Genomic DNA, 27,682 nt, shown 5'->3' with positions numbered 1-27,682 from the left:
TTCATTCTCCTTTTGTCTTAGCATCTCAAGTTATCTATGATCGGTTTCAACTTGGATATTGCACTTGTACCTATCAACAAAAGCGTTTGCTATCGATTCCCAGGTAGAGGTTTTCTCCTTGTCAAGGGAGAAGAACCATTGTTGGAAAACGGTTTCAAGAGATAGTGGGAACAGAGAGGGGAAAACCTTCTTATCGATACCCTTAATGGTCATTATAGTTTCAAAAGCTCTTAGATGGAAGTAAGGGTTATCTGTTGCCTTGAATTTTGGGATGTCGTTGGCATTGAACTTCTGCGGAAGAAGATCTTTGTCCACCGAGACCCCTTGTGATGTAAGCTCTTGAAACTTGTAATCGCTAGACAACTTTCTTAGGCTCTCTTGCATGAGGTCCATCTGTTGTAGCTTCACGGGATCATCAACCTTGAGGGTGAGTAGCTTCAGTGTTTCAGTCATGGTAACCAATTGGTTCCTAAGCTCATTGACTTCTTCTTGAGTTGCCATTATCTTCTTAGCCTTCCTCTTTTGAAGAATCGGTTTATCAAAAAGCGAAACTTGAATAAAGAGGTTGTCCTTGATCAATCGCCCTTCTCTCCTCGACCAAGTACTGTGGGAAAGGAATTTGGGAATACTTATTGTTAAGTATTTGACTCAAACTTTATTCAACATGCAATGGATGGAGGAGGTGAAGAAAGATGGAAGAATGTGAAGAAAGATTTAGATGGAGGGATATGAAGGATTAGGAGTAGAATTTACCCCAACTCAAATGACGGAAAAGACCGACTTATGCATGAACCTAAGACATGGCCATGGTGATGTGTACTCAAAGTGTGTGCTAAGACTAGTGAGTGTAGGTGACATGTTAAGACTCGTGTCATTACCATGTGGCTAGACTATGTGACCAAGATTCGATTAATGACTCAACACGGTGTTATTGATAACAAAAATAACCGAATTAATTAGCAAACTGGTTAATTAGACATTAGGTGATGACTCGACAAATAATCCGAACTGTCGGCCAAGCAACAAGACTGGCGTCACAATATGGTGATTGGCGCCAGACTTTTTAGTAAATGTCTGGCGCTACAGCTCAGATTTTGGCACCAATATTGGAGCCTCGGTCTGGGACTGTTTTCGGTATTATTAGTCAACTGGGGTATGCCTAAAGTTGTACTAGGTCAATTCCGATTAAAAGAAGAAAAAACTTTATTCACTCAAATCAAATAATTAATTAATTAATTAGGCAAAGTTCTTTAAGTCATTAATTATAATCTCAACACAAATCAACAAACGGTTAAGAGGAGCATGGAATATATATATGCACAACAAATAATGCACAATTAGTCAAGTAGGCACAATATGATGCAATGAGTTCGCAACCTAACCATGGCTCTAGTTCTCTAAAGTTCGGGATATGGTTTAGTCAAATAGGGTCCATGGTTAATTGTCCAGATGCACCGCGTAGAAGCCTAACCGTGAAGGGTTAACGCGTGTGGATTGGACACCGCGAGTTTTTAGAAAAAACTCGCTTCCATGGTTTGGTGAATTCAACCTCTCAGATGTACCCTTTGTTGCCAGGAGCGTTTCATCGGGTAGATAGAGCATGAATTCCCAGAGGGTTATGTCCATATGTAGAACACATATGGGTTTCAGAAAAGTGAGAAAAAATTCGATCAGGAAGCAGGATCGAGCAAACAATACGAAAAACCGGTCGAAATTAGAACGCATATTTCTGGCTCGGTATTGGGGGAAATTGGCGCCAGCAAACAGAGACTGGCGCCAACTTTTAACTGTAGCGCCTGGCGCCAATACTGGCGTCTGGCGCTACGGCTAAAGGTTTGGCGCCAAGCTCTGGCCCCTGATGCTACTTCCCACATGCCTCAGCAGCTTTCTGTGCTCAATAAAATCATCCAGTTTCGCGCGGTGTTATTTCATTCCTAGTTATGAAAGACATTTCTCAAATTTCCTACGTGTAAAATCCTATGTTTTTGACTCATTACGGATGGTCTTTCCAATGAGAACCTTTTTATGCATATGACAATAATGTTAATCAAAATTACGCACATGAAATACTTAGAACTTTTCGAGTCTCATCCACTCATTCTAAATCATTGCCGAAACAAATTCAGGAATTAAAATAGAAATCCTCCCAGTGGAGTCACCAAAAACTGTATGGAATATTTTCAAGCCTTTAATCCCACTAGCTTGAACCCCACTGTGATCATACACTAAAGTACGGTGGCGTCCAAAAGGGAAGAAGATAGAGCAAAAGAGTCGCCAAAAAGTTTTTTGGGAACTTGTAAACCGTTCACGAGGTGAAGGTTACACCCCTTAACGATCCAAGAGATCGTCAACTCCATAAGGCCATGAACCAAATAAGGGTTCGGGGACGATGGTACAAATCCAACCTAAAAGAGATTGAACCTGCCCTAATAATAGGCCTCTACTTTAAACTGCTCGTATTCATGTGCGCTTTCTGACTAACATACAATCAATAGATTAACCCTAAACCTGTTTAATCTATGTTGGTTGAATTTAATGCACAAATAAACTATTATTGGCGATCACTTGAATTATAATCATATTAACCCTAAACAAGATTATTAATTATCTTATTAAGCGTGATTGCAAATACCAATTCCCTTTAAACATGCAATAAAGGTGATCAAGCAATAAAGAATAAAATAATATGCATATCAAGCAACATAATAAACAATAATAATCATACATAATAATAATAATCAATCATAATAATCATGTTAAAGCATAGCAAGACCCTAGGCATGATACTAACAAGATTAATAACAAACCCTAGCATGTCACTAAGCGATAAAAACCAAATCTTTAACCCTAACATGATACTAACATGAATAAATATTAGGAAGAGAATAAAAGGCATCATACTTTTAATCATACTTAATATTAAAAATACCCTAGACATGATACTAGGAATATCATAATAACAATATAAACATGATTTCTACATCATAAATCAATTAATCAATAAAATCCCTTAAAGTACTTACTTGGATGCCTCGTACCTCTTTCTAATTACAAAATACACACGTTAGTAACTTCAAGGAAAATAATAACCAAAGCAATTAAATTAAATAATTGAAAGAGAGATTTGGGACCAAACCCTCAGAAATTAAAACCTTTCACGTCTAGGGCGAAGGCAACTTCGAATATGGCTAGGTGTTTCTAGATCTTGTGAATGCGGAATTTTGTATGAAAAAGCAAAGTATTAGAAAAGAAAGAATGAATGTTAATGAAAGTTGATGAAAAGAGATGAATGAATTCAAAGAATTTAATGAATGATTGAGAGTTGACGAAGACTTAAGAATAAAGAGAATTGGTGAATGATAGATGTAGATGATGAATGAAAACGGAGTTTTTAATACGATATTTATAGAGAAAATCATCCAAAAAAGATAATTTATCAAAACAGAGTCTGAAGACCACAAAACCACCTTGGCGCCAGCCCTGGCTCATTGGCGCCAGGACCAGTGGCTAGCGCCAGGCGCCAATGGCTAGCGTCTGGAGCCAAAGCCTGGGGTTGGACCCAAATTGGATTTCAACGCGTTTTCGAAAATCTGATAAAATTCCCGTACTGGAAGATAAAATAATATAATTTCAATCGAAAATGCTATTTAATCTAACTAAAACTCTGAAGAGTCCTAATTAAATTAGGAAAGAAAAGAACCTTCTAGAATGTTCTAGAAAACTAAAACCATTCCTAATTGCATTAGGAATGATAAATCATATTAGGCCCTCCCCTAGATCATTGGGCCGTACATAAAGCTCAAACCGGGCCCAGTTTAGTAAATTGGCCATAACTTCCTCAATATTCATCGGAATTGGGCTTATAATATATCGTTGGAAAGGTCTTTGCAAACCCCATCCAACTACACCACTATTGGATCCATATCATGTACCTTCCAAACTGGACTGGCTGTTTTCTTAAAATAAAGTTTTCAAAAACAGAGAGAAGAGAAAAGAATTAAAACTTTCCGCAACACTAGACCTTTCCACACTTTCGTTTCATTCGATTATGATTCAACGTGAAAGGTACTCATCACCGGGTTTGGTTTTGGGGAGACACAAATGGGTGTCTACAACACCGGTTTGAACCGCTGCCTATGTGAGGGGTGCCAAAAACCAACTTTTTGGCACCGGTTCAAAACCGGTGCCATAGGGTAAAATAGGCATTGGTTAACCGGTGTTATATGCCCAATTAGGCACCGGTTAACCGGTGCCTTAAAATTCTCTCCCGCCTATTCTCCAATTTTTTTTTTTGTTTTTTTTCCAATTTTTGTGCAATAATATTTTAAAAAAAAACCAGTTTCCAGCAATAATAATAACCTGTGATTCCAGCAATTATAATAAATATAATAATTAATAATATTATTATTATAATAACTAATAATAATATTATTACTAATTATTACAATAAGATACAAAAATAATATTAAAAACAAGAATTCAATTTTATATATAGATATAAATATTCCCAAACGCAATAAAAAAAAAAAGTTGCTTAAATATACAAATAATAGTAAGTACATATATAATGAATAATAAGTTATATAGTTCAAAAGTTAACATAAATAATTTACAATTACAATGCCATTTACATGTTGAAGGTGATAAAAGACGCCAACATGTCACGAACTTCATTAAGCTCCTTGATTGTTAACGGACCATCCTTTTGGACCTTGCAAAACTTGAAATACAAAAACATTATTTTAAAAATAATTAATTAGGCAAAACAATATGTATTTTATCAAATATTACCTATATGACTTACCATTTCCTACATTACTTATCAAATGAAATATTTCTTTCTCATAACATGTCAATGTTGGGTAGTTGTATATGTGTAAGCCCTAAAATTGTATAGGAGAGCATTTTATTAAGGTTTATGACGCTTTTTACTCAAAATGGCCCGAATATGGCCTATATGACTTTACTTTGCCCATTTCCTATATTTCTTATTAAATGAACTTTATTTATCTCATAACATGTCAATATTATCTAGTTATAGGTGTATAAGGAAAGAAATCACATCAAAAGAGCATATTAACACAAAATGGCCCTAATATAGCCCATATGACTTCTATTCAGCCCATTTTCTACCTTTCTTGTGAAATAGCCTTTTTGTTTCTCATAACATGCCATTGTTGGGTAATATTAGGTGTCTAAGGCGTGAAATCACATCTTTATGTTAATATTTGATTCCTAAGATGATTAGGAATATATTTTGTAAACAATATATGTACACGTTTGAGCAAAATGAGAAATTGAGTTATTGAGTTAATTTGACATTAGTCTTGTATACATAGGTTTGCAAATCCAAAAGACAAATAAATAGGTTTTCCTAATGGCTACCTATGGCTGGTAGGCCCATGCAGGTTGAACATGTTGGTGACACAAAGTTCTTGTATACATCCTATTTTATTGGTGCAAGGAGAGGCCTAGGTAAGGAAATTATGTTCTTTTGGAGTAAGATAAGGAGCAAAATATTCTTTGGCGTAGTGCCTTTATGCTAAAACTTTGACGCATTGTTTGAAAGGATTGATAGAAGATATAAAGTGATTGAAATTTGGAATCATGCAGAAAGGAAATCCCAAAAATCCCACTCTTAGACTTGTAGCATAATTAACATTGTGCTTTCATACACAGTTCTTTAAAGATTTGAATTTGAATTTTGCTGCCCTTAGGTTGCATTTATACTTAGTATAAATTATATTAATTAATCGGACAAACAAAAGCTGGGTTCTTTATCTAAATCAAATGTGCAAGTAACAAATAAAGGGTTTGCTAACTTATTGGTCAAACGGATCAAAAACTGCCTACCGAAACGAAAAAAAACTAAACTTATATTAAATCAGGTTCTCATACAAGTGTCTTAAGTAAAACTTATACTCAGTGCTAAATTCTTTTATATAGCAGTTAACATGTGAAAAGTTTTACAAAACATCAACTAAATGTAAACTCCTATCCTAATAGTAGGCTGACCATTAAAACAAGCACCAAGCTAAGAACAGCAAAAGCAGCAAACCTGAGGTAGAAAAAGTTGTAGGGGCTTAATGCTAGATTTACCAAGAAACAGATCAAGGATCAGGACCTAGTACATTTCAAGGGGCTTAATGCTTGATTTACCAAGAAACAAATCAAGGATCAGGACCGAGTACATTTCAATTATATCCTGCGACGGAAGCACATCAATACTTTATTGTTCAATTTCAAAATAATTGTTCAATTTTTAACAAAAAAATAAAATAAACACTTACCCTAAATTAGTTGGAGGTGGAACAAGCTAAGGGGATGAGAGATTGAGGACGACCCTCGCGCTGGTGGAGGTAGCACCGGTGGTGCGCACTAGTGGAGGCAGCGCGGAGGTGGAGGCGGTGCGCGCTGGTGGAGGGAACAGCGCGGAGGTGGAGGCGGTGGTTTTTGACAATTCGTACAATGCTGGTGGTGTTTCAATTCGTACAAGGCCAATGTTTCAATTCGACAATTCGTACAAAGGCAGGGGAGGTGGAGGCGGTGCGCGCTGTTTGAGGTGGAGGTGGAGGCGGTGCGCACTAGCGGAGGCAGCGCGGAAGTGGAGGCGGTGCGCGCTGGTGGAGGTTGACGCGGTGCGCGCTGCTGTTGTACTTTGTTTCAACAAGAGAAGGGCGGTGGAGGTCGGCCTTGAAAGACAGAGAAGGGCAGGGCAGGGGAGAATTAACGGCGGTGGTTTTCGACTCCTCTGTGGCCGGTGAAGGTGGCGGCTGTGGTGGAGGGAAAAGGGGGAGGCACTTCAATTACTCTGAAAGAGAACGAAAGAAGGGATGAATGAATGAAGGGAAGGAAAGAGAAAGAAAGGAAGAAAAGAGAAAGACGCGGTTTTTTTTGTTTTTTGAAATTGGCACCGGTTTGAATGGCACCGGTTCAAACCGGTGCCTTTTTAATTTTTGGCATCGGTTCAGGCTGAACCGGTGCCTTTTCTCTTTTGGTAAAATCCCGTCCATTTTTAGACCGGTTTTGGGCACCGGTTTAGCCTGAACCGGTGCCATATGGGGGGTGCCTAATGCTTTTTTTCTACTACTGAACTCATTCATAAAAGATCTGCGCAAATCTAGTCATAGAGCGTTAAATTAATCAATAGGAAATTAATCAAGCATTGATAATTAACAACAATAAATTACCCCTTCATATTATTGATGGATCCCCACAAACCCTAGAAATAAAACTACTCACACATAATAAAAACTAAACTAATCAAAACAATAAAACAAGACATGATCAAAGGAATAAAATAAATAACTAAGATTAAGAGAAGAGAAATTGTTACCAAAGAAAATCTGGAATTAAGAATAGAGTTAAGAACAAAGGATAAGAGAGAGAAAACTAATCTAAGAGCTAAGTAGAGAGAGAAAATCTAAAAGAGAAGGTAATTAAAAATTACGTACAAAAATCGTACTTAAACCTCCCTAAAACAAATCCTAATTGAAAACTAATCAGATCCCCTAAAAAACATGCGCCCGATCGGGCCCGCATTTTTCTCTACGTACTCTTCTAAATAGCCGCGCCCGATCGAGCTAGCAGCTCACCCAATCAGGCGCGCCTTTGGCCACGCACCAGCACACTCTCGCGCCACGACCGATCGAGCTAAACTTGACCGATCGGGCCCTTGCTTCACCTCGAGGCTTGTAACTTCGATTGGGCTTATTTCTTCGGCCCAGTCCGCATATCCACTTAGGGTCTTGATCATTCGGTACTCGATATCCCAACTCACACTCTCGTGTGTTTATGAAAACACTAGAATACTATATAAAATAGACACATCAAACTCCCCCAAGCCAAACCTTTTCTTGTTCTTAAGCAAAGATCTCATCAATGAATAAATAAATATGCTTCACCCCAAAAAGTAAAAATCAAGCACAAACAGGGTAAATCCAATAAACATGCTTCAAAATCAATCAATTAAATCCATCCAATTACCCTTCCTCCCTAACAATTGTCAAATAGAGCAAACCACAAGAGCATATAGAATTCAAGACTAGTGCTCACACACTCAACTCTCATTTATGTGGCGAGTAAAAGATGTACTCGATCGCTCTCCAGCCAACCCCTTTATTTACTCGATATCCCAACTCACACTCTCGTGTGTTTAAAGCAATGAACTCTCAACCTACTAGTCGACTCGAAATATGTCAAATCATAACTTGCATTGATAAACAACACTTTCACATTCATACAACTCTATGCACAAAGGTCGGAAGGTCTTTAAAGCTTGTAATGTAAGGCTAGGATAAAAGGGTATGAATCATTTGGGAACAAGTGAGAGAAAAGCTATGCTTAAGGGAGCAAATCGTAGTAAAACCCATGATCAAAATAAATAATGACCAACAAATCTCCAACATACTCAACTCTAACAAAAATCCACCAAATATAACTCCAAATAATATAAACAATCCCAACTCTTACAATTTCACTCATAAGATATAATAATAAAGAATTGGAGTGAATAAACAACTTTATTTTTCAAATTTGAATTTTTCATTGAATCTCATTTTTTTTCTTTTTAATCAACCTCTAAGTAGAACATTTGAACATTGAACACTTTTTCTTTCTTTTTGATTTTTTTCCTATTGAATTTCAATTATTTTTTTCTTTTCTTTTTCTTAAACTTTTCTTTTTTTCATAATATCATACTTTTTTTTACCAAGAAAATTAAACTTTCAAACTCATCAAAAATAAACATGATCAAGAACAAAATAACTTCTCAATAACCACCCAAATTGTGCAAATAATAAGCACACTACAAACTCCCTTACCTCACTCACTAATAGCTCCCCCAAGCCAAGCTTGGGACTAGTAACCAATGGGGCAAAATAGGCTTGTAATATGGCTAATAAACAACAAAAAGTCAAGGCAACAACATGGGTAGCAAGAAGGGAACAAATGTATCTACAATCATCTGGAGGCTACCTAAAAGAATGAACGCCTTCTTCCTCCTCAATTTGCATAATAAGGAGTCATACAAACATTATTTATAGTTTCAAATCAATACTCAAATTCATTGACATACCAGGAACTATCACACATTCCTAACCAAATCAACTAGTCAAGCACTATATTCACAAATAGTTGGGCAAAATTGACTCATGTTAAGGTTTAAAGGCAATCAAACATCAAATCATGATCAACTAATCCAAGATGCTTATCATCATATACCAAGAATCAAGACAAATTTTCTCAAGTATGGGGCACAGGGAAGCATGATTTATAATTCATTGGAACGTATTTTTAGAATTTTTTATTTTTCAATTGTTTTTTGTATTTTTCATATATAAGAAAGCAATAAAACTAACCTAGAAAACAATAAATCTAAACTAAGAAAACACACCAAAAATAAAAGAAAAGAGAAAAAGAAAGATACCAAATCCAAAATCTCCCCCAAGTTAGAATCAGACAATTTCCTCATTGGCTCGGGAACTAGCCCAACATAGCTAGTCCTCATCATCCTCATCCATCCTCGAATTGCCTCCTCCATGGCTAGAACTGGCTCCTCCATAGCTCGAACTACCACCTCCGTAACCGAACCACCTGCAAAATAGTTAGGGTCTACATTCCCCCCAAGCCCACCAAAAGAAGCATCGGTCCCATAACCGTGGACCGAAGAGTAGTCCACATAGGTACCAAAGGCACTTGGGTCCGAATATCCTCCTTGAGGATATTGAAACCAATCGGGAACAAGTGAGTCGGGGGGAATAGCCCCCCGACGTGCGTAATCATCATACATGGGGTATAAATCCCTCCTAAGGTTTCTCTCCACATGCCCCACCCTCCTATCTAGAGACCCTACTCTCGTATCCAAGTTTCGCACCATACTCTCCACTCTCCCTTGCCCCATCTCAATCCTATCTAGTTGGGTCCTAAAAGTTGAGAAGTCATAAGGGGAGTTTGGGTCGATGTTATAGTTCGTGGAAGAAGTGGGGATGTCATAAGTGTAGGGATGGGGTGGTGGTTGAGGGTGTAATTGAGGTTGTGGTGAAGGTGGTGCTTGGTGAGCCGCTTGAGCCTCACCTTGGTTGCCTAAAACAAAGGTGTAAGAAGGTTGACCCTTCTCAAACTTGGTCAAAACAGGGTTAGGCAACGTAAAGGCATTGTCCCTTCTACCCGACTCCCTTTGGATTACCCACCAAGTTTCACCCCCTATGACATTGATCCAGTTGAGGCTACCTAAGTAGGGTAAGTCCATAAGAGTTGGGCCTACTACCTTCCTAAAGTCGTTAGGAACAAAGTTAAGGTGCTTGACCGCTATGTGGGTGACTAAACCGCCAAAAGATATAGGGGCCCTAGACCTACCACTCTCGGCCGCGTTAGCCGCCTGTTGAAAGTGTTGGGCTATTCTATGAGGTATGTTTAGCTTGTCACTCCTAGGGATCATGTAAGATCCTAACAACTCTAGTTCGTCCCTCCTTACATTGGCGGGTTCATGCCTCCCAAAGGTAGTGAGGCCAACAAACCGTTGCCGAAATTTTGGCACGGGATGTTGTATCCAAGTGCCCTTGGCATGTTGGAGGTTTAAATTAGCATCCCCCGTGAGGGAGTGATAGACAACGGCAATGTTGTCTTGGGGTGGTTCAATAGGCCTATCCGATTTTAACTCAAATAATTTACCAAATCCTTTCAAAGTCAATCTAACATCATTATTAAGCAAACGAAATTGAACATGAGTAATTAAAGCACTATATTTTATCACATTAAACTAGAAATAAATTCCAAGGTTAAATAGTCATAAGTATCATAATGTAAGGAGGGTGATCCCATCGTAGGGGGTCCTCTCCTTAGATGCCATGGCCATTTAAAATCCTAGGACTTTACACTTGTTATGGTGTATTAGGATTTGAATTCCTGACTGTTTGGGAGACCTTGAATTAGAAATGATACTCTCATCACGCTTTTTTGTAAGAAACAAGTAGGAGTCGCCAATGAGTTTTAGGAAAACTCATAAACCTCGTTCATGCCTTTCTTCCATGTGGAGTTCATGGAATAATTAGCACGAATCATAAGTTTACCCATGCCCAAATAAGTCTACATAAACCAGAAATGAGTTCGGGAGCGAGGGTACTAAGATAACGTTCCCTTTAGAGGGGAATCGCTATCTTAGCCCTAGTACGGCCTCTACTAGCTCTTCCTTTTTCACAATTTCATTACCAAACAATATATGCAACGTGATACCTAAAGACTAAGTTAGTTGATTTTATTTACAAGCATTAATCACGTAGGGATTACATTGCAAAAGTTGTTATTCTTTGTTTAGTCAATATTCGTGAAAAGAACAAAATAAATAATATCCGCCTTGTCTTAAGTGACAAAACAACAATTAATTATCAGATTCTATTCTTGATTAATAAAAGAATACTATGTGAATTAATTAATTAAAAGTTTGTTTAAAGTGATCAAACAACACTATTTATTCAATTAAAGTTATTTAAACAGTAAAAGAAAAGTGATTTATCTAAGTGCTCAGGAAACTAACCATTCTTCTTTTATATTAAATCTCTGTTTAATGTGTTTATGGACTTTCTTTCTTCTTGTACCTTCAAGAGCTTCAAACGATGGATTAGGGTTGAAGAGTAGTTGGGAAGAAAGAGGGAAAAGTAGTATGATAGTAAGAGAAGTAGAGAGATTAGGGTTTTAAGAATAATAGGGTTTTAATTCTGAATTTTCCGATCCCCGTAATGCTGAATGAAGACCCCTATTTATAGGCGTAGGGATCTAGGTTTAGGGTTTTAGATCCACTCCATCAAGTGGCGTGTGCAACTCTTTGAGTCGCGCTGGGTGCCGTGCGCATCTCAATGATTTGCGTGCACCAAGCGCGCGCAACTGATTGAGTTGCGCTGGTTTGCGGTTTGCCTTATACAAAAACACGTTTTTAAAACTTCCATAACTTTTGATTGCAAAGTCGGATGAAGACTGTGAGATATAATTGGAAATCTATTAATGTCTACTTTCCAATGCCGTTAGAATTAGGTTAAAATATCTTATGGATCAAAAGTTATGGTTGTTGGAATGCAAGGGTGTCTGTTTTAGGGCCCTGTTTAATGTTTTGATCATAACTTCTTCGTTTTGGCTCGGAATTGGGCTTATAATATACCTTTGGAAAGCTCTTTGAAAATTTTATCCATATGTATAGGCCTTTAATGGGAATATTATAGGTGGTTTACCTGTTTGGCTCGTTTTTTCAATAATGTAGGTTCCATTGGATCCAATCATTGCATTTGACGCATTTGGGTCCGTTATTAATCAATTTTAAACATGTATGAACACTTTTTAGGCCTAATTAGTAATCGGACAAAGCTCTAAGATAACTTGGTCTCGAATATGGGTTTCAAATTAATTCATAATTCTTTTCATAGTCCATAAACACTTCAACTTTGATCTAGCATGAAGAACTGATTTTTGTAACATCATCACACTTCCTTTCGGGACAAGAGGCCAAAAGTAGGTGTCTACACCTAGGTCCCTAAAATATTGAGTAAAAATTTTCATTCCAAAACAACACTTATCGACCTATTGAGAGTAGTGATGGGCTACGCCAAAGCGAGGAATCACTACGTAAGGCGTATCGAGTATGCAAGTTGGTTTTGGTTATACTCAACAATATGAGTGATGGAGTCCTAACATGTCATGGAAAAGTGAATAAGTTGTTGAGAGAGCATTAGATGCGACGATTTATCCAACCAAGAGTGGCTTGGAGCCATTAGCAAAGAGTTGTTTACCTTAGGAGATTGAGTGTTAAGACAAGTCAAATCATGCTTAACCACTCTTTGTTTCTTTGGATCTTGGAATCGCCTTATTCTTGCACAATGGGGACAAATTTAATGTGTGGATAAGACGCTTAATAAGATTGAAATTTGCATGAATGCTTTTAAATTTCAAACTTATTATGTTATTTACTTGATAAATGGTTATACTTTGCACTTATATTTATAGAATTCCAAATCAAACTATATTGTTTTCCATGATTGGTAAAGGAAATCTTTGAGAATGGTTCTCAAAGAAAGGAAAGAAAATTTTAAAAATACAATTCTTATAAATGACTTTTAAAGTCCAAAAGGACGGTTGGACATCATGTATTCAAAATACTAGGTAGTTTTGATAAACATGAAGTATTGAGTTGGAAACTCAAAATTGTTAATGCTTGACAACCAACATATCTTTTCGCTTTATACGCTGGTGAATACAACTCATTGATGTATTAATTCAAGTACGAATTAAAGGAAAATATGGAACTTTGTTATACAGCGCATTAGATGCTTAATTATGCCTAACATAGTATAAAAGTCAAAGACTCTTAAATAAATGATTCCGAAAGATTATGAGATAAAGTATGATAAGAATTATAGGAAACTAGGAACAAAGAAAAGGAATAAGATTTCATTTCTGCTAAAGAGTTCATATTATTCTAATTAACTTAGCAAGTTATCTTCACAAGTATCATATACTGCTTGAGTGTTCCACTTTGAAAGTGACCTCAAACTATTGGAGATAATCTAAGTTATTTACTTACAAGCTTAGAATGTAGCAAGTGGTGCTACATCAGTTGTAAGGTATTATGCTTTATTTAAAGACCTTTTAAGCTAAGGCTGGAAAAAATAAATGGTTATTATGTTCCATAATCAGCAAACAATCCGTTAAAACACAGAAAGACTCACATTCAAAGTAAAGAGCAATAGTTGGTAATTTATTTGAATGGCATGGTTTTATAAAACATGAGTCAAGAATGCTTGATTATAAACAAACATTTCTCTAACATGAAAACTCACATAAGTTCAAATCATAGGCATTATTTGTGTTCCGGACATCTTTAGCAATGTCACATTAACAAGAATGTACTCAAGGTTGTATAGGCTCTTGACAGTTGGTAGATCCCGAATCGTTTTAAGACAAGCAAGTCTTACTTGTTAAAAACCGACAAAGTAAAAGCTATTATTCTTGGTATAGACAATTGACTCCGAAAGCTAAAGAGGACTCAATTACTTCAACGTTTCATGAGGAATTTGAAAGAATATGGCTATATTCATCAAATGTAAACAAACTTGACCTTGAATAGTTCAAGAGTTCAATGAAGTACATAATCGACTTGGCAAGATATCAAAACGTCTAGATTAGATCGAGCAATGTTTGCTTGAGCCAAGCATGACCATCAAAAAGTTGTGAAATTACTATAACTCCACAAAGAACATAGTGTGTCTTCAGGAGACCTTGATGTCATTTAAAAATAACTCGAACAATGATGGATCACACCCCTTCCTATAAATTTCTTAAAGATTTGCACAAAGGATTAATGTTACACTAAACAAAATGTCGGAGCTAAGAAAGGACACCATATTCAGTTATGGATAGAATTAACTTCTAAACGTCTTATCAAGTATATGGCCAAAACTCTTAGACACATTGGGAGCTCACTGGCTCAGTGGGAGCTAAGTGACTCAGTGGGAGCTCACCAGCTTAGCAAGAGCTAAGATAGCTCAAGTGGGAGCTAACTGTTTGTTTTACAACAAACTTTTACCCAAAGACAATATACATGTCTCTTTGAAAGCATTCAAATGAGACTACGGGCATTAACACCACAAACTAAATGAGAACATAATGTTTGTTGCTCGAAGTGGTGTCTTTCTATAAAGTAACACATTTCCCAAACGACAAGTGGGAGGAAAATGAAATTGATGACCATCGAGATTAGCAACAAACTAAAACTGAGAATCTTAGAAGACCTTAAAAAGGGCTTTATAAGAATACTTGACCAAGAATACTCAAAAGGATTTTACAAGTGCCTTAAAAGAGAATTCATTACTCACAAAACTTTTGAAAAGTTGGAGTAAGATCAAGATAATCAAACGGCTTTGGAAGCGCCTTGAAACTCAGTGTTTGATGCAATAACCCCGTATAGGTATAAAATTCACCAAAGTTTTGGATTGAATCCTATAAATTTTCTATTAAGTTGGAAATAAACCTAAGACTTACAAGCATACTATTAGAGAGTAAGGGAATAATTCCTTGTAAGATAGCTATGACAAATCCAAATTCCAAATAATGGTTAGAGGCCATAAGATCCAAAATAGACTCCATGTTTGAATATCATGTTTAAAATTTGCATGAGGGGTGAAAGAACCATCGATCGCAAAAAAAAAGTTTTCAAGGAGAAAACTAACAAATGTGGAAATGTATATGATAGATTGGTTGAAAAGGATATAATTAAATTCACGAAGTTAATTTTAATAAAAATATATTCACCAATCGGAATGCTCAAGTCTTTTTGTGGTTATTCTAGCAAAATTGCACATATGAAATATGGAAAAATATATACCAAAACCGCCTTCCTAATTTGGAAGTGACTATGAAAATAGTCTAAGGGTTTTGAAAATATAAATAATGCTAGATTTGAAAGCAAGCTCAAGAAATCCATTATGGGATTGAAGGAAGCATTGCATAAAGGAATTGGAACGTGTTTTCTCATAAAGTTAATAAAAGGATTGACTTATGAAGAAACATAGAAATTCTTATGATTAAGAAGGTTAGAGGGAGCAAGAGTCACTCTTGTAAGGTCCAATAAGAAGTTTACGAACTCTGTTGTAAATTAACTATCAAATGCTAAATGCTTAGATTTGAAAATATTTTTGACAATGGACCAAGCAAAAGACGATACATAGTACATATTGGGCATTAAGATCTATTGTATAAACTTAATAAAATGTTTGAACGTGTAAAGGAATTTACCGTGTTAAACATAAATTAATGGACTTTAAAAGACTTTTGACCCGTATATATAAAACTAAGTAAATGTTTAAACTAAGTATGAGCTAGGCTAAATACTAAGGGCCTGTTCTCATAGACGGAACTCGGCTGAAATGAACTGAACTGAGATGAACTGAACTAAACTAAACTAAACTAAACTAAACTAAACTGAAATGAATATTTTATAAGAGAAGGAAATTAGGAGCTGAACTTAACTAAACTGAAAATAAACGTAGGAGAACAGGCCCTAAGTCAAACAAGAAAGACCCTAGTAGAGACATTCAACCATATCACATAGAAAACAATTTATCAAGACTCAGTGAAACTGGATGAGCTAAAATGTAACGTGGGTGGAAAAAAGATTGAGTATCATTCTACAATTAAATCCATCATGTACGCTACGATATGGAATCGTCACACGACTTCGTTGCTATGCATATAGTATGTGAAGTATGTATATAGTACCAATCAACCTAAATATATGTAATAGATCGTTAGATTATGGACAAGAACATCCAAATTAAAGTACTTAGATAAGTAACATGATGAGTTCTTGACTTGTGGAAACAAATACAATTTGAGAATTGATGTTGCAAGCACAAACCTTAACAAGAAAGCCGTTTATAAGCACGAGCTAAAAATGAGTCGTGGCTTGAGTTGATAACATGAACGTGCATCCATGTATAATGTGTGGGAATTTAAAGTAAATTTCCATGATCACAACTGATTAGGGTATCCCAAATCATTGTGAGTAGTTTAGAGTGAAACCCAAGCAAAGCATCATCCGGAAGTCTACTAAAATATATGTTGAGAATATTGTTGCCTTAAAGGCAATAATAAAGAAGATGTTCTATGGAAAGTTCGTTGTTGAATGTTAAATATTGTAAGTTGTCAAGTTGAAGATCTCAATCATGAAAATGAGTGGAGCCATCACTTGGACAATAAATCCTAAATCACATATAATACATGGCACTATCAAATTTTATCATCTTATTATAAAAGTGATCAATAATGAAGATTCTAAGATAAGAAAAGTAATTATAACTAAACCTATGCAATAAGTGAACGACAACATTCACAATTGCACGAAAGAAATAAAGCATATTAGATATGGGTGTGATTTCTATAATTTTTTATCAAGAGTGTTACACCTAAAGCATTCGAAAAAACCATTTATCATAAGAAGAACCATTCAGGTTTTAGAGTAATTTAAAATTTCATGCAATTTTATCACTCTGTTTGCTATTTAATTATGGTTTAGGATTAAATAATGAGACCATTTGATTATGAGAATATTTAAAATAGGGTATCAAGACCAGTCTTGATAAGGAAACACCTATTAAGTGAACGTTAAATATTATAATCGATAATTATCCCTAATCAAGGTCATTTAAATGATGGACAATTAATGACCACTTGAGATTAGTATGTAGTTTGATTTATTGCACCGTTTATTGTGCTACAAGGACATGATTTTCATAAATCATTTGCATAGGTATTGGTTTAGAACCATACTAGATCGACCTATGAGAATATTTAAGAGATTAAAAATCGTCGTAAGTATACTTCTCATTATAGCTATCGGAACCTATTTCCTCGACCATGAGTATTGTGAGTTCTCTTGTTTGAGTACTAGTCCACTTTGATGTTGTCAAACGTCTGCCATAAAAGAGGATTATAATGGCAAAACTCGGGCGGCTAGGTCCTCCCAGCGGGGATGGGAAGCTACATTTACAAGACTAGGAATTTCCCCTTACTAAAATAGGGAAGATGTCTTTGTTGTTTACAAGGCCTCTCAAAGAGCGAGACTGTAAAATGCATGGCCTTGCTCGGATGGATTTTAGAAATCATCTGTTTATTGACAGTCGGAATCAAAATCGAGAAACACTTCTGGACATAATAAGGATGACGAATAAATCTTTATATTTCATGAAGAAACATTAAGTGACATAGGAAAAAGGCTATACACTAGAAGCACACTTGTCCGAAAGGACAAGTGGGAGATTAAAAGGAATGGTGTCCTTCGAACAAGTGTATTATTCCGATAGAGGGTTCGGAATTATTATAAAGCTAATTATTCAGTGAGGTCAAGTGATCGAAATGCCTGGGTGGAGGCCACTTTTGATCTGTAATATTAATGTATAATTAATATTACAGCTTAATCTTGACTGAGCCCTTCGGGTCACACCCAAGCAACTAACGAACCGACGCAACGAATTAATTCAGAAGGAATTAATGAGTCACCAGAGTAATTAATATTTAGACGTCGTAATTTTGAGACGGGAAAATGCTTCAAGTGACAATTAAAAACCCTAGCCACGTAAAAGGCTACGGATGCGCGCCAAATAGAAGTATGCCTGATGTGTCTATTTTATATAGTATTTTACCCCCGTCCCTTGGTCATAATTAGTAGTGTTTTTGGCTCTTTAGAGCCACTTTTATTACTAATTGGTGTTTTCTAGTGTTTTCGTAGATTTGGTTGACTTTTGCAGGGATCTGCACTTTTGGAGCATTTTCCCGAGATTTTATGGAGCAACTACGAGCATTGGAGAAGCACGACCAGATTCTATAGCCTAGGACCGGTTAGAGTCATCAAACTGGTGATTAAGGGCTCGATATATGTGATACCAGGGCATTTGGACCGAGTATTCAAGACCCAAAGAGGAAACTCAGATTGCCCAGAGAATTGGAGCCCAATCGAAGTCCAAATAGTGGCCTAAGAGTGTCTCCCGGCCAAAGAGGCTGGCGCCCAGAGGCGCGCCCGGCAGGGCGAGGGAAGCAAGGCTAGCGCCGAACTCGCGCCCGGCCGGGCGCGAGATTTGTATCTGAGGGAAAAAGGCGCGCCTGATCGGGCGCGTGTTATTATTAAGAGACGATTAGCGTCGTTTAAGTTTGTTTTAGTTTGGGATTCTTACTTAGTCTAAATACTTTTCCGTAAAACGAGTTTAGGATCATCCTTTACTTTTTCTTAATTCTTTTTTAGATTTTCTCTCTTTACTTAGCTTTTAGATTAGTTTCTCTCACTTATACTTTGCTCTTAACTCTATTATTACTTCCAGATTTTCTTTGGTAACGATTCCTCTTCTCTTAATCTTAGTTATTTATTTTATTGCTTTGATTAGCTTAGTTTTTATTATGTGTGAGTAGTTCTATTTCTAAGGTTTGTGGGGATCCATAAATAATATGAAGGTGTAATTTATTGTTGTTAATTGTCAATGGTAGATTAATTTCGTATTGATTGATTTAATGCTCTGTGACTAGATTTGCGCAGATCTTTTATGCATGAGTTTGACAATATTGATTCGAGATTCGAGAGATGAGAATTAATGTTTAGGTCTAGTTTAAATAAGCAGGTTAATTTATAAATGGTTAAGTCGAGATTTGAGAGATGAGATTTAATACCGGTAAATTAATTGTGTGATTGTAATACGTAGCGAAAGCCCTTTATGATCTGATTAATGTATGCATTGATGGTTGATTATTATGTTTTACCCTGGAATATTATTTATTGGTGAACCTATACCCTAGGCCTTTTATTCATTGTTTTCTCCTTATTCTTAATCTTCGTAGTTTAGTTTCCTTTGATTATAAAATTTTGGTTACTTTATAATCTAGATTATATTAATTAATTAGGAATAGAAAGACTCGTTTCTCTGTGGATTCGACCCTACTTTCCTATCTACATTAGTTAGAGGATTTAGGAATTACTTTTGATTAGGTGATACGACTTTTGTCTGTTAAAATTTGGCGCCGTTGCCGGGGAAACGGTTTTATTTTTATTTCTGATTATTTTTGTAGTCTAGGTTATTTCTTTTTGTCTCAGATAATATTAGTTCTTTGAGGCAAGTTTCATATTTTCTTTTAGTTTTTTTTGTTTATGCCCAGGTGTTCCAGATCAGGGTACATCCCATTCGATCCTGAGATCGAAAGATCCTTCCATAGACAGGAGAATTTCTACAAGCAAATTCTGGCGGATCCTGGTGATAATAATAATCACCGAGATCCTCTAGCTGATTCTAGCGATTCCGAGGTATCTTCATATCTAGAATCAGAGATGACGGCTCCAAAGAAGCTTAGTGATCACTCACAACTGAAGCTTACAGATTTTCCACACCTTACTCCCACTCTGGCTCTTGATGGGGTACAGTTTGAGATTAAACCCCAATTTATAACGATGATAGAAAGGAAGAAATTTAGTGGAGCTAAGGGTGAAGACCCAAATCTTCATATTGCAGACTATTGTCAGTATTGTAATACCATCAGGCAAGCTGGGGTCACACAAGACCAAATCAGGGAGATTCTCTTTCCTTTTTCTTTGACTGGAAAAGCCAAATTATGGTTTAATGGATTAAATAGAACTGCACTTGGTATAACTGACTGGGAAACTCTTGTTTTGAATTTTTATAACAAATATTATCTTGTAGAGAGAACAGCCGTACTACGAAGTGTAATTTAGAACTTTGCCCAAGAAGCTGATGAAACTTTATATGAGGCTTGGGAGAGGTTCAAGGACCTACAAAGAGAATGCCCCCACCATAATCTGACACAATGTCAGTTAATCCAAGCCTTGTACAATGGCATTGGAAATTCATCTAGAATAATCTTGGACTCTGCAGCTAGTGGGAGGTTTATGGTCTTAATGTTGATGATGCAGGTCAAGTTATCAAAGATATGGCGATACATAATTCCCAATATGGGAATCCTAGAGGCTTTGATAACAAGGGAAAGCATAGTGTTGACTCTGTATCCTTTTTGCAAGCTCAATTAACCTCTATTTTCCAGAAATTAGATAATCTTAGCACTGCTAATGTAGCTAATGTTTCTGCAATTTATAATAATGCTAATGAGGCTTTCTGTGAAAATTGTGGATTTTAGGTCATTGGGAGCAAGATTGTAGGAGTTCCGTGGAGCAAGTTAATGCCTTTCAAGCTTATAGACTATATAAACCATACTCCAACACCTACAATCCTGGGTACCGGAATCATCCGTACCTTTCCTACCGGAGCACCAATGTCCAAAATCCACCACAAGAACAGGTGCCACAACAACAACAGCAGAAATATTACCACCCCAATGCTGGCAAGAAGAACCAACCACAACAACCCTCCTCATCTTCCGACCCTGCTTTGGTAGAAATTAGAGCGATGCTAGCTAATATGCAGAAGCACATGGAGAGTAGAGATGCCCAAATTGATTCGATCCTAGCACACAATAAAATTGTAGATAATCAAATTGCGCAACTTTCCGCTACCCTACAAGCCCGTCAATAGGGAACTCTGCCAGCACAGCCGACCAGGCCTACGGATCAAGCCTATGCAATTACTCTAAGGAGTGATTCAAACTATGAAGGGCCCCATATTCCCAGAGACAATGAACCTGTTTTAATAAATAATGCTAGTCTTGATTCCTTGAAACCTGAAAATGTAGATAATAGCCCTGCTGGGCTAAAGCATAGTACTAATATATCTAATTCTACATTGCAGGGTACGACTCCAGAGAAGGTGGCCATTCCAGATAAGAGCAATAATGCTCCAAAGCCAGTTATCAAACTTCCATTCCCCAATCGTCACTTGAAAACAAATTTTGATAAGCAGTGTGGTAAGTTTCTGGAGATGGTAACAGATTTGAAGGTAACAGTTCCCTTCACTGAATTAATCACACAAATTCCTGCATATGCAAAATTTATGAAGGAAATATTAACAAGAAAAAGGTCTATCAGTGAAGTAGAGACAGTAGCTTTCACTGTAGAGTGTAGTGTCATACTTCAAAATAAATCTCCACCTAAATTAAAAGATCCGGGTAGTTTTTCTATCCCTTGTCATATTGGCAATCTAATGATCGATAATGCATTGTGTGATTTAGGTGCTAGCGTTAGTGTTATGCCATTATCTGTGTGTTCCAAGTTAAATATGGGTAAATTAAAAGCTACCAATATTACTCTACAAATGGCCGATCGTTCTTTCAAATACCCCTTAGGTGTTTTAGAGGATGTTCCCGTTAGAGTAGGTAAATTTTACATACCTGTTAATTTTGTTGTTCTTGACATGGCTGAGGATATGCAAACCACAATTATTTTGGGTAGACCATTCCTTAACATTGCAGTAGCAATTATAGATGTGAGGAGTGGAAAACTGACGCTATCAGTATGGGACGATAAAATTATTTTTAATCTTAATAATACCCCCTAAAAGCCCCATGATAGAGGAGAAGTGCTTTAGTGTTAGTGTGGTTCAAAGTTATTCTAACAAGCCCCAAGCTCTTATAAAAGATCCCTTGGAGGCGGTATCTTGTGTTGCATCCTTTTCAGATGAGATAGACAAATGGAAGAAGGAAGTTTATGCAATATAAAGAGCCCTCTACACTGTCGGTCTTGGCTTTGAGGATGAAAAGGTGGAATCAATCAAGCAAGTTGTGGAAATTGAGCCTACGGTGAGTGTTCCGCCAGATCGAGTTGCAAGTGCTAAATGTAGTGACAATTTGAAGCAACCCTTGATCGAAGAAGGATCTATAGTGCGTAGCATTGAAGAACCACCAGTCCAAGTCAAAGAGGATCCACCAGATAAGGTGAATTAGCGTCCCACAGGGTATGTTAGGAAGCCGCGTCGTAGCCTAAACATCGCTCGACCGGGTGAGAAACCACCCGACCAAGCATTAGGTCAAGGGTCCTAATTCTTGTATTTGGTAAGAAGGTCGTGCGGGACCTAGATAAACCAGCGCTTTGCGGGAGGCAACCCGTATTTTAATGCTTTTTAGACTAGTCTTTCTTTATTTTTTTTCTTATGAGAGGAGAGATGAGGGAATTTAATGAGTTTTATGAGTTCTTGTACAGGTTTGAAGGAAAACAGTTAGCCAAAAATTGAAGAATTGAACAAAATAAAAAAATCGTCCAATTATCCTCGGGCCCGACCGGGCGCGAGAGTAAGGGTTGAAAAAGTTCAATTTTTGCCCGACCGGGCGAGAAAATTCACATATACGGACTTATAAGATCGCCCGACCGAGCGCGAGAGATGAGTAAATTCTGGGAGTTAGACCGCCCGACCGAGCGAATGGCGCCCGACCGAGCGAATGGCGCCCGACCGGGCGCAAGAGTGGACAAAAAATCGGGCATTCGATCGCCCGATCGAGCGAAGGACGCCTGACCGGGCGCGAGAGCAGCAACTTAATTCATACCCAGATCGCCCGATCGGGCGACAGGCCGCCTGACTGGGCGCGAGGTGCCCGTCCACCCTTATCTTCTTCTTTCTTCTTTCATTTCTCTTTTCCTCCATAAATTTCTCTCTCTAAAACTCTAATTTTCTCTACCTTCTCTCTAAGTTTACTCCTTCATTCTTCACCCAAATCCAAATATTTTTACATATTCTTAATCCTCTCTTCATTTTCTACAATTCTACACAAAAATCTTCAATTTCCATTCAAATAATTTTTATACCCTTTTTCAAAAATTCTCAAAAATGGCAGCTAAGAGGGCAAGAACACTTCTAGGGGGGAGCTCAAGCTCAAGACAAAAATATGACCCGATGTTGCAACTACCACATTAGCCGACGATCAAGATAGCAACCCCAGAGCAGAAGGAAAAGCTTGTGCAACTCTACGGGCGTGAGATAATTCCTTCACGGTGGTTACACCGCCCTACTCTAGAAGCATTAGGACTATATGATTATGTTAGGAGATTTTTGAACGATATTGGTATGAGGAAATTTGTTGATATGCATTATGCCACTTATCGTGAATTGACATGTGAATTTCTTTCTCTTTGCATGTTCATAACCATAAAACTGGGCCAAAATTGATTTTTAGGTTAAATAATAGAAATATTACTTTAATTTTTGTTGATTTTTGTAAATTGTTTGATTTGGAATCTGATTTGCTTCACCAATGGCATGCTGCATACAAAATGGATGATATTTATACTGCTTTGACTGGTTTTCCGGTGCCTAACGCCCAACATGCTAGTGCTAAACCAATCCATCACCCCGTTCCCAAAATATGGCAAAGGTTTGCGGGTGTTAGCTTTTTAGGTCGGAACAAGCCCCATAACTGTCAGACCAATGAACTTGCTGTTATTGGACATTATGTGTACGGGTTCGGGAAGCTTAACATAGCTAGGTATATCATCCATCACTTAGATAGGCATGCCACGGCTAGTAACTCTGCTAGTACCCCCATCCGTCTAGAATAGCTATTAAGATGGCCGGTTTTGTAGAGACTAGACCCCACCAGATGAACAAATGTGGACCTGATACCTACATGACCACTAGGTACCTAGAGGATTTGGGTTGGGTACGGTCGGATGGTGAGCAGACACCCCACTGGTGTATTAGGACTGGGATCGAGCATCCATTGCCCATCTTTTCCCTACCTAGTCCTGACTTGACCGCCTTTCCCCCCAGGCAAGCATCCTACACGTACGACCTTTTAGTTGCCAACGCTAGGGGGCAAGCACCACCAGTACCACCACCAGTTCCATCACCCCAGCTTGAGCCCAAGGTAGCATTTTCTGCACCTCGCATGTCTCACTTCGTTCCCCACGTTGACTCTGATCCAGTTTGGGACTTTCAGAGTATAGGTAAGGGTTTAGGCTGTATCGAGCATTCTCACACTTACCTAAGGAGGATGGTAGGCTCCATTGACCAGAGGTTAGGGTACCTTGAGAGGAACCAGGGTAGAGCTCTCTACCCTATGTACGACGATTATGCTCGTCGAGGCAACATTCCCGACGACGCTATTTACCCTGACTGGTTTCAACCTCCACCCTAGGGATACGATAGGCATCCCACTACCCATGGCATTTATACTGACTATTCTGTCTTCCATGGGTACGGCCAGGACATTCCTTTCAGGGGACCAGCGGGGGGGAGTTTTCATGCTGATTACTTTTGTGGTAGCTCTTCTGGTGCAGGTGGTGCAGGTGGTAGAAGGAGTGGAGGTTTCGGCTCCATGGATGAGGATGATGAGGACTAGCTATGCTGGGTTAGTTCACGAGCCAATGAGGACATTGTCTGATTCTGGCTTGGGGGAGATTTTAGATTTGGTATCTTTCTTTTTCTCTTTTCTTTTATTTTTGGTGTGTTTTCTTAGTTTAGATTTATTGCTTTCTAGGTTAGTTTTATTTATTTCTTATATATGAATAATAAAAATAAAAAAATTGAAAAAAAAATTCCAATGAATTATTCAAGTGATAAAATCTTGCTTCCTTGTTCCCCATACTTGAATTATAAATCATGTTTATTCCAATGAATTATAAATCGTGCTTCCCTGGGCCCCATACTTGAGAAAATATTGTTTTAATTTTAGGTATATGATGATAAGCATTGTGGATTAGTTGATCATGATTTGATATTTGATTGCCTTGAAACCTTAACATGAGTCAATTTCGCCAACTATTTGTGAATATAGTGCTTGACTAGTTGATTTGGTTAGGAATGTGTGATAGTTCCTGGTATGTCAAGGAATTTGAGTATTGGCTTGCAACTATAAGTAATATTTATATGACTCATTATTATGCACATTGAGGAGGACGAAGGCGTTCATTCTTTTAGGTGGCCTCCAGATGATTGTAGATACATTTGTTCCCTTCTTGCTACCCATATTGTTGCCTTGACTTTTTATTGTTTATTTAGCCATATTACAAGCCGATTTGCCCCATTGGTTACTAGTCCCAAGCTTGGCTTGGGGGAGCTATTAGTGCGTGAGGTGAGGGAGTATGTAGTATGTTTATTATTTGCACAATTTGGGTGGGTTTTGAGAAGTTATATTGTTTTTTATCAATGTTTATTTTTGATGAGTTTGAAAGTTATATTTTCTTGAAATAATAAAGTATGATGTTATGAAAAAAAAAGAAGAAGTTCAAGAAAAAAAAAGTGAAAAAATAAGTGAACTTCAATAAAAAAAAAATAAATAAAGTAAAAAGAAAAAAAATTGTTAAATTGTTCAAGTGTTCTAGTTGGAGGTTGATCAAAAGGAAGAAAAAATTGAGCTTCTATGAAAAATATTCAAGTTTGGAAATAAAGTTTGTTTATTCACTCCAATTCTTCATTATTATATCTTATGAGTGAAATTGTAAGAGTTGGGATTATTTATATTGTTAGAGTTGTATTTAGTAGATTATTGTTGGGGTTGAGTTGTGTAGGAGATGTTGATCATTATTTGTTTTGATCATGGGTTTTACTAGGATTTGCTCTCTTAAGCATAGCTTTTCTCTCACTTGTTCCCAAATGAATCCTACCCTTTACCCTAGCCTTACATTACAAGATTTAAAGACCTTTCGACCTTTGTGCATAGAGTTGTATGAATGTGAAAGTGTTGTTTATCAATGCAAGTTATGATTTGACATATTTCGAGTCGACTAGTAGGTTGAACGTACATCTTTTTATACACACGAGAGTGTGAGTTGGGAGGGCATTGTTCACACATAAAGGGGTTGGTTGGAGAGCGATCGAGTACATCTTTTAATCGCCACATAAATGAGAGTTGAGTGTGTGAGCACTAGTCTTGAATTCTATATGCTCTTGTGGTTTGCTCTATTTGACAATTGTTAGGAGGAAAGGTAATTGGACGGATTCGATTGATTGACTTTGAAGTATGTTTATTGGATTTACCTTGAATTGTTTGTGCTTGATTTTTACTTTTCGGGGTGAAGCATATTTATTTATTCATTGATGAGATCTTTGCTTAGGGACAAGCAAAGATTTGGCTTGGGGTCGTTTGATGTGTCTATTTTATATAGTATTTTACCCCCCCCCCATCCCTTGGTCATAATTAGTAGTGTTTTTGGCTCTTAAAAACCACTTTTATTACTAATTGGCGTTGCAATACCCGAATATTTTACTCGTGATTGGTGTGGAGAAGAAGATTTGTTTATGATATAGTTCAAAAAAGAGTCGTCTCATTTTCTTACTTCTTCCTTCCTTCTTTATATATTATTTTTTATAAAAAAAATAGTTATTTTTATTTATTATATAACTTTCCTAATCTCAATTGTTTATTTTAGAGTTCGGAAAGATTTAAAACTCTATTTTGTTTATATATAACTCTACAATCATAAACTAGTTTAAACCCTATTAATATTCTAAAACCTTAAAAGATATTTTATATACATATATATATATATATATAATAATAATAATAATAATAATAATAATAATAATAATAATAATAATAATAATAATAATAATAATAATAATAATAATAATAAATAAATAAATAAATAAGTCGTGGTTTCCTTTGCTGTGCGTGAAATGAACCAAAACTATATTTTTTTTCTTTTGTTTTTCTTAATATGATGATGATGACGACTTACATCATTACATGGCTGCGCATATTGCGATAATTCCAATGTACATTGTCGAAGGTAATCACACTTTATCAATTTGGAGATGTTTGATTGTGTTATTTATTATGTGTAATCACACTATATTTTTGAGATGTTTGTATTTTCGTAATGTTATGTGTGATATGATTTATTATTTGTACTTTTTGTATATATGATTAATTATTATGGTATTATATGATTTGATTAGATTTGAGAATCGTATTATTTATTTTTGTTGTATATATTGATTGTACAATTATTGCTAGGGTTTTAATGTTTTTGTTATAGGGAGTATTGTTTTATCAAGGTTTTAGAGTTGTTATTGCAGAGTAATGTTTTTAGGTTGGGATTTAATTAACTTTGGGTGCTAGTATTAGTTCTATAAGAGTTGAGATATTTTATGAACTGAATATGTTGTCATATATGAATTGGGAACATGTGCCAATATTGAGATATTATTTATTATCATGTCAATGATTATTTAATCGATGTATGAGATAAAAAAGGTTGAGATTATTATTTTGTTCTTGGTTTGAGGCTCAGCGTTATAGACCTAGTCCTTGCACTAGTAGAAAA

The 27,682-nt window shown here is 36.7% G+C and overlaps 1 protein-coding gene across 1 annotated transcript in view; it reads right to left on the bottom strand.

Annotated features, from left to right (window-relative positions):
* Window positions 1-23,914, bottom strand: part of LOC110681614 — a 36,841-nt gene extending 12,927 nt beyond the window's left edge. Inside the window, exon 1 of the mRNA XM_021857767.1 lies at window positions 23,822-23,914. Within this exon, the coding sequence (XP_021713459.1) occupies window positions 23,822-23,914 (93 nt within the window). The remainder of the gene's footprint in view (window positions 1-23,821) is intronic.
* Between the last annotated feature and the right edge of the window lie 3,768 nt (window positions 23,915-27,682).

Source organism: Chenopodium quinoa, unplaced genomic scaffold (assembly GCF_001683475.1).
Source record: "Chenopodium quinoa cultivar QQ74 unplaced genomic scaffold, ASM168347v1, whole genome shotgun sequence".
Lineage (NCBI taxonomy): Eukaryota > Viridiplantae > Streptophyta > Magnoliopsida > Caryophyllales > Amaranthaceae > Chenopodium > Chenopodium quinoa.
The sequence above is the reverse complement of the archived record's forward strand: the minus strand, read 5'-3'. Positions and strand labels throughout refer to the sequence as shown.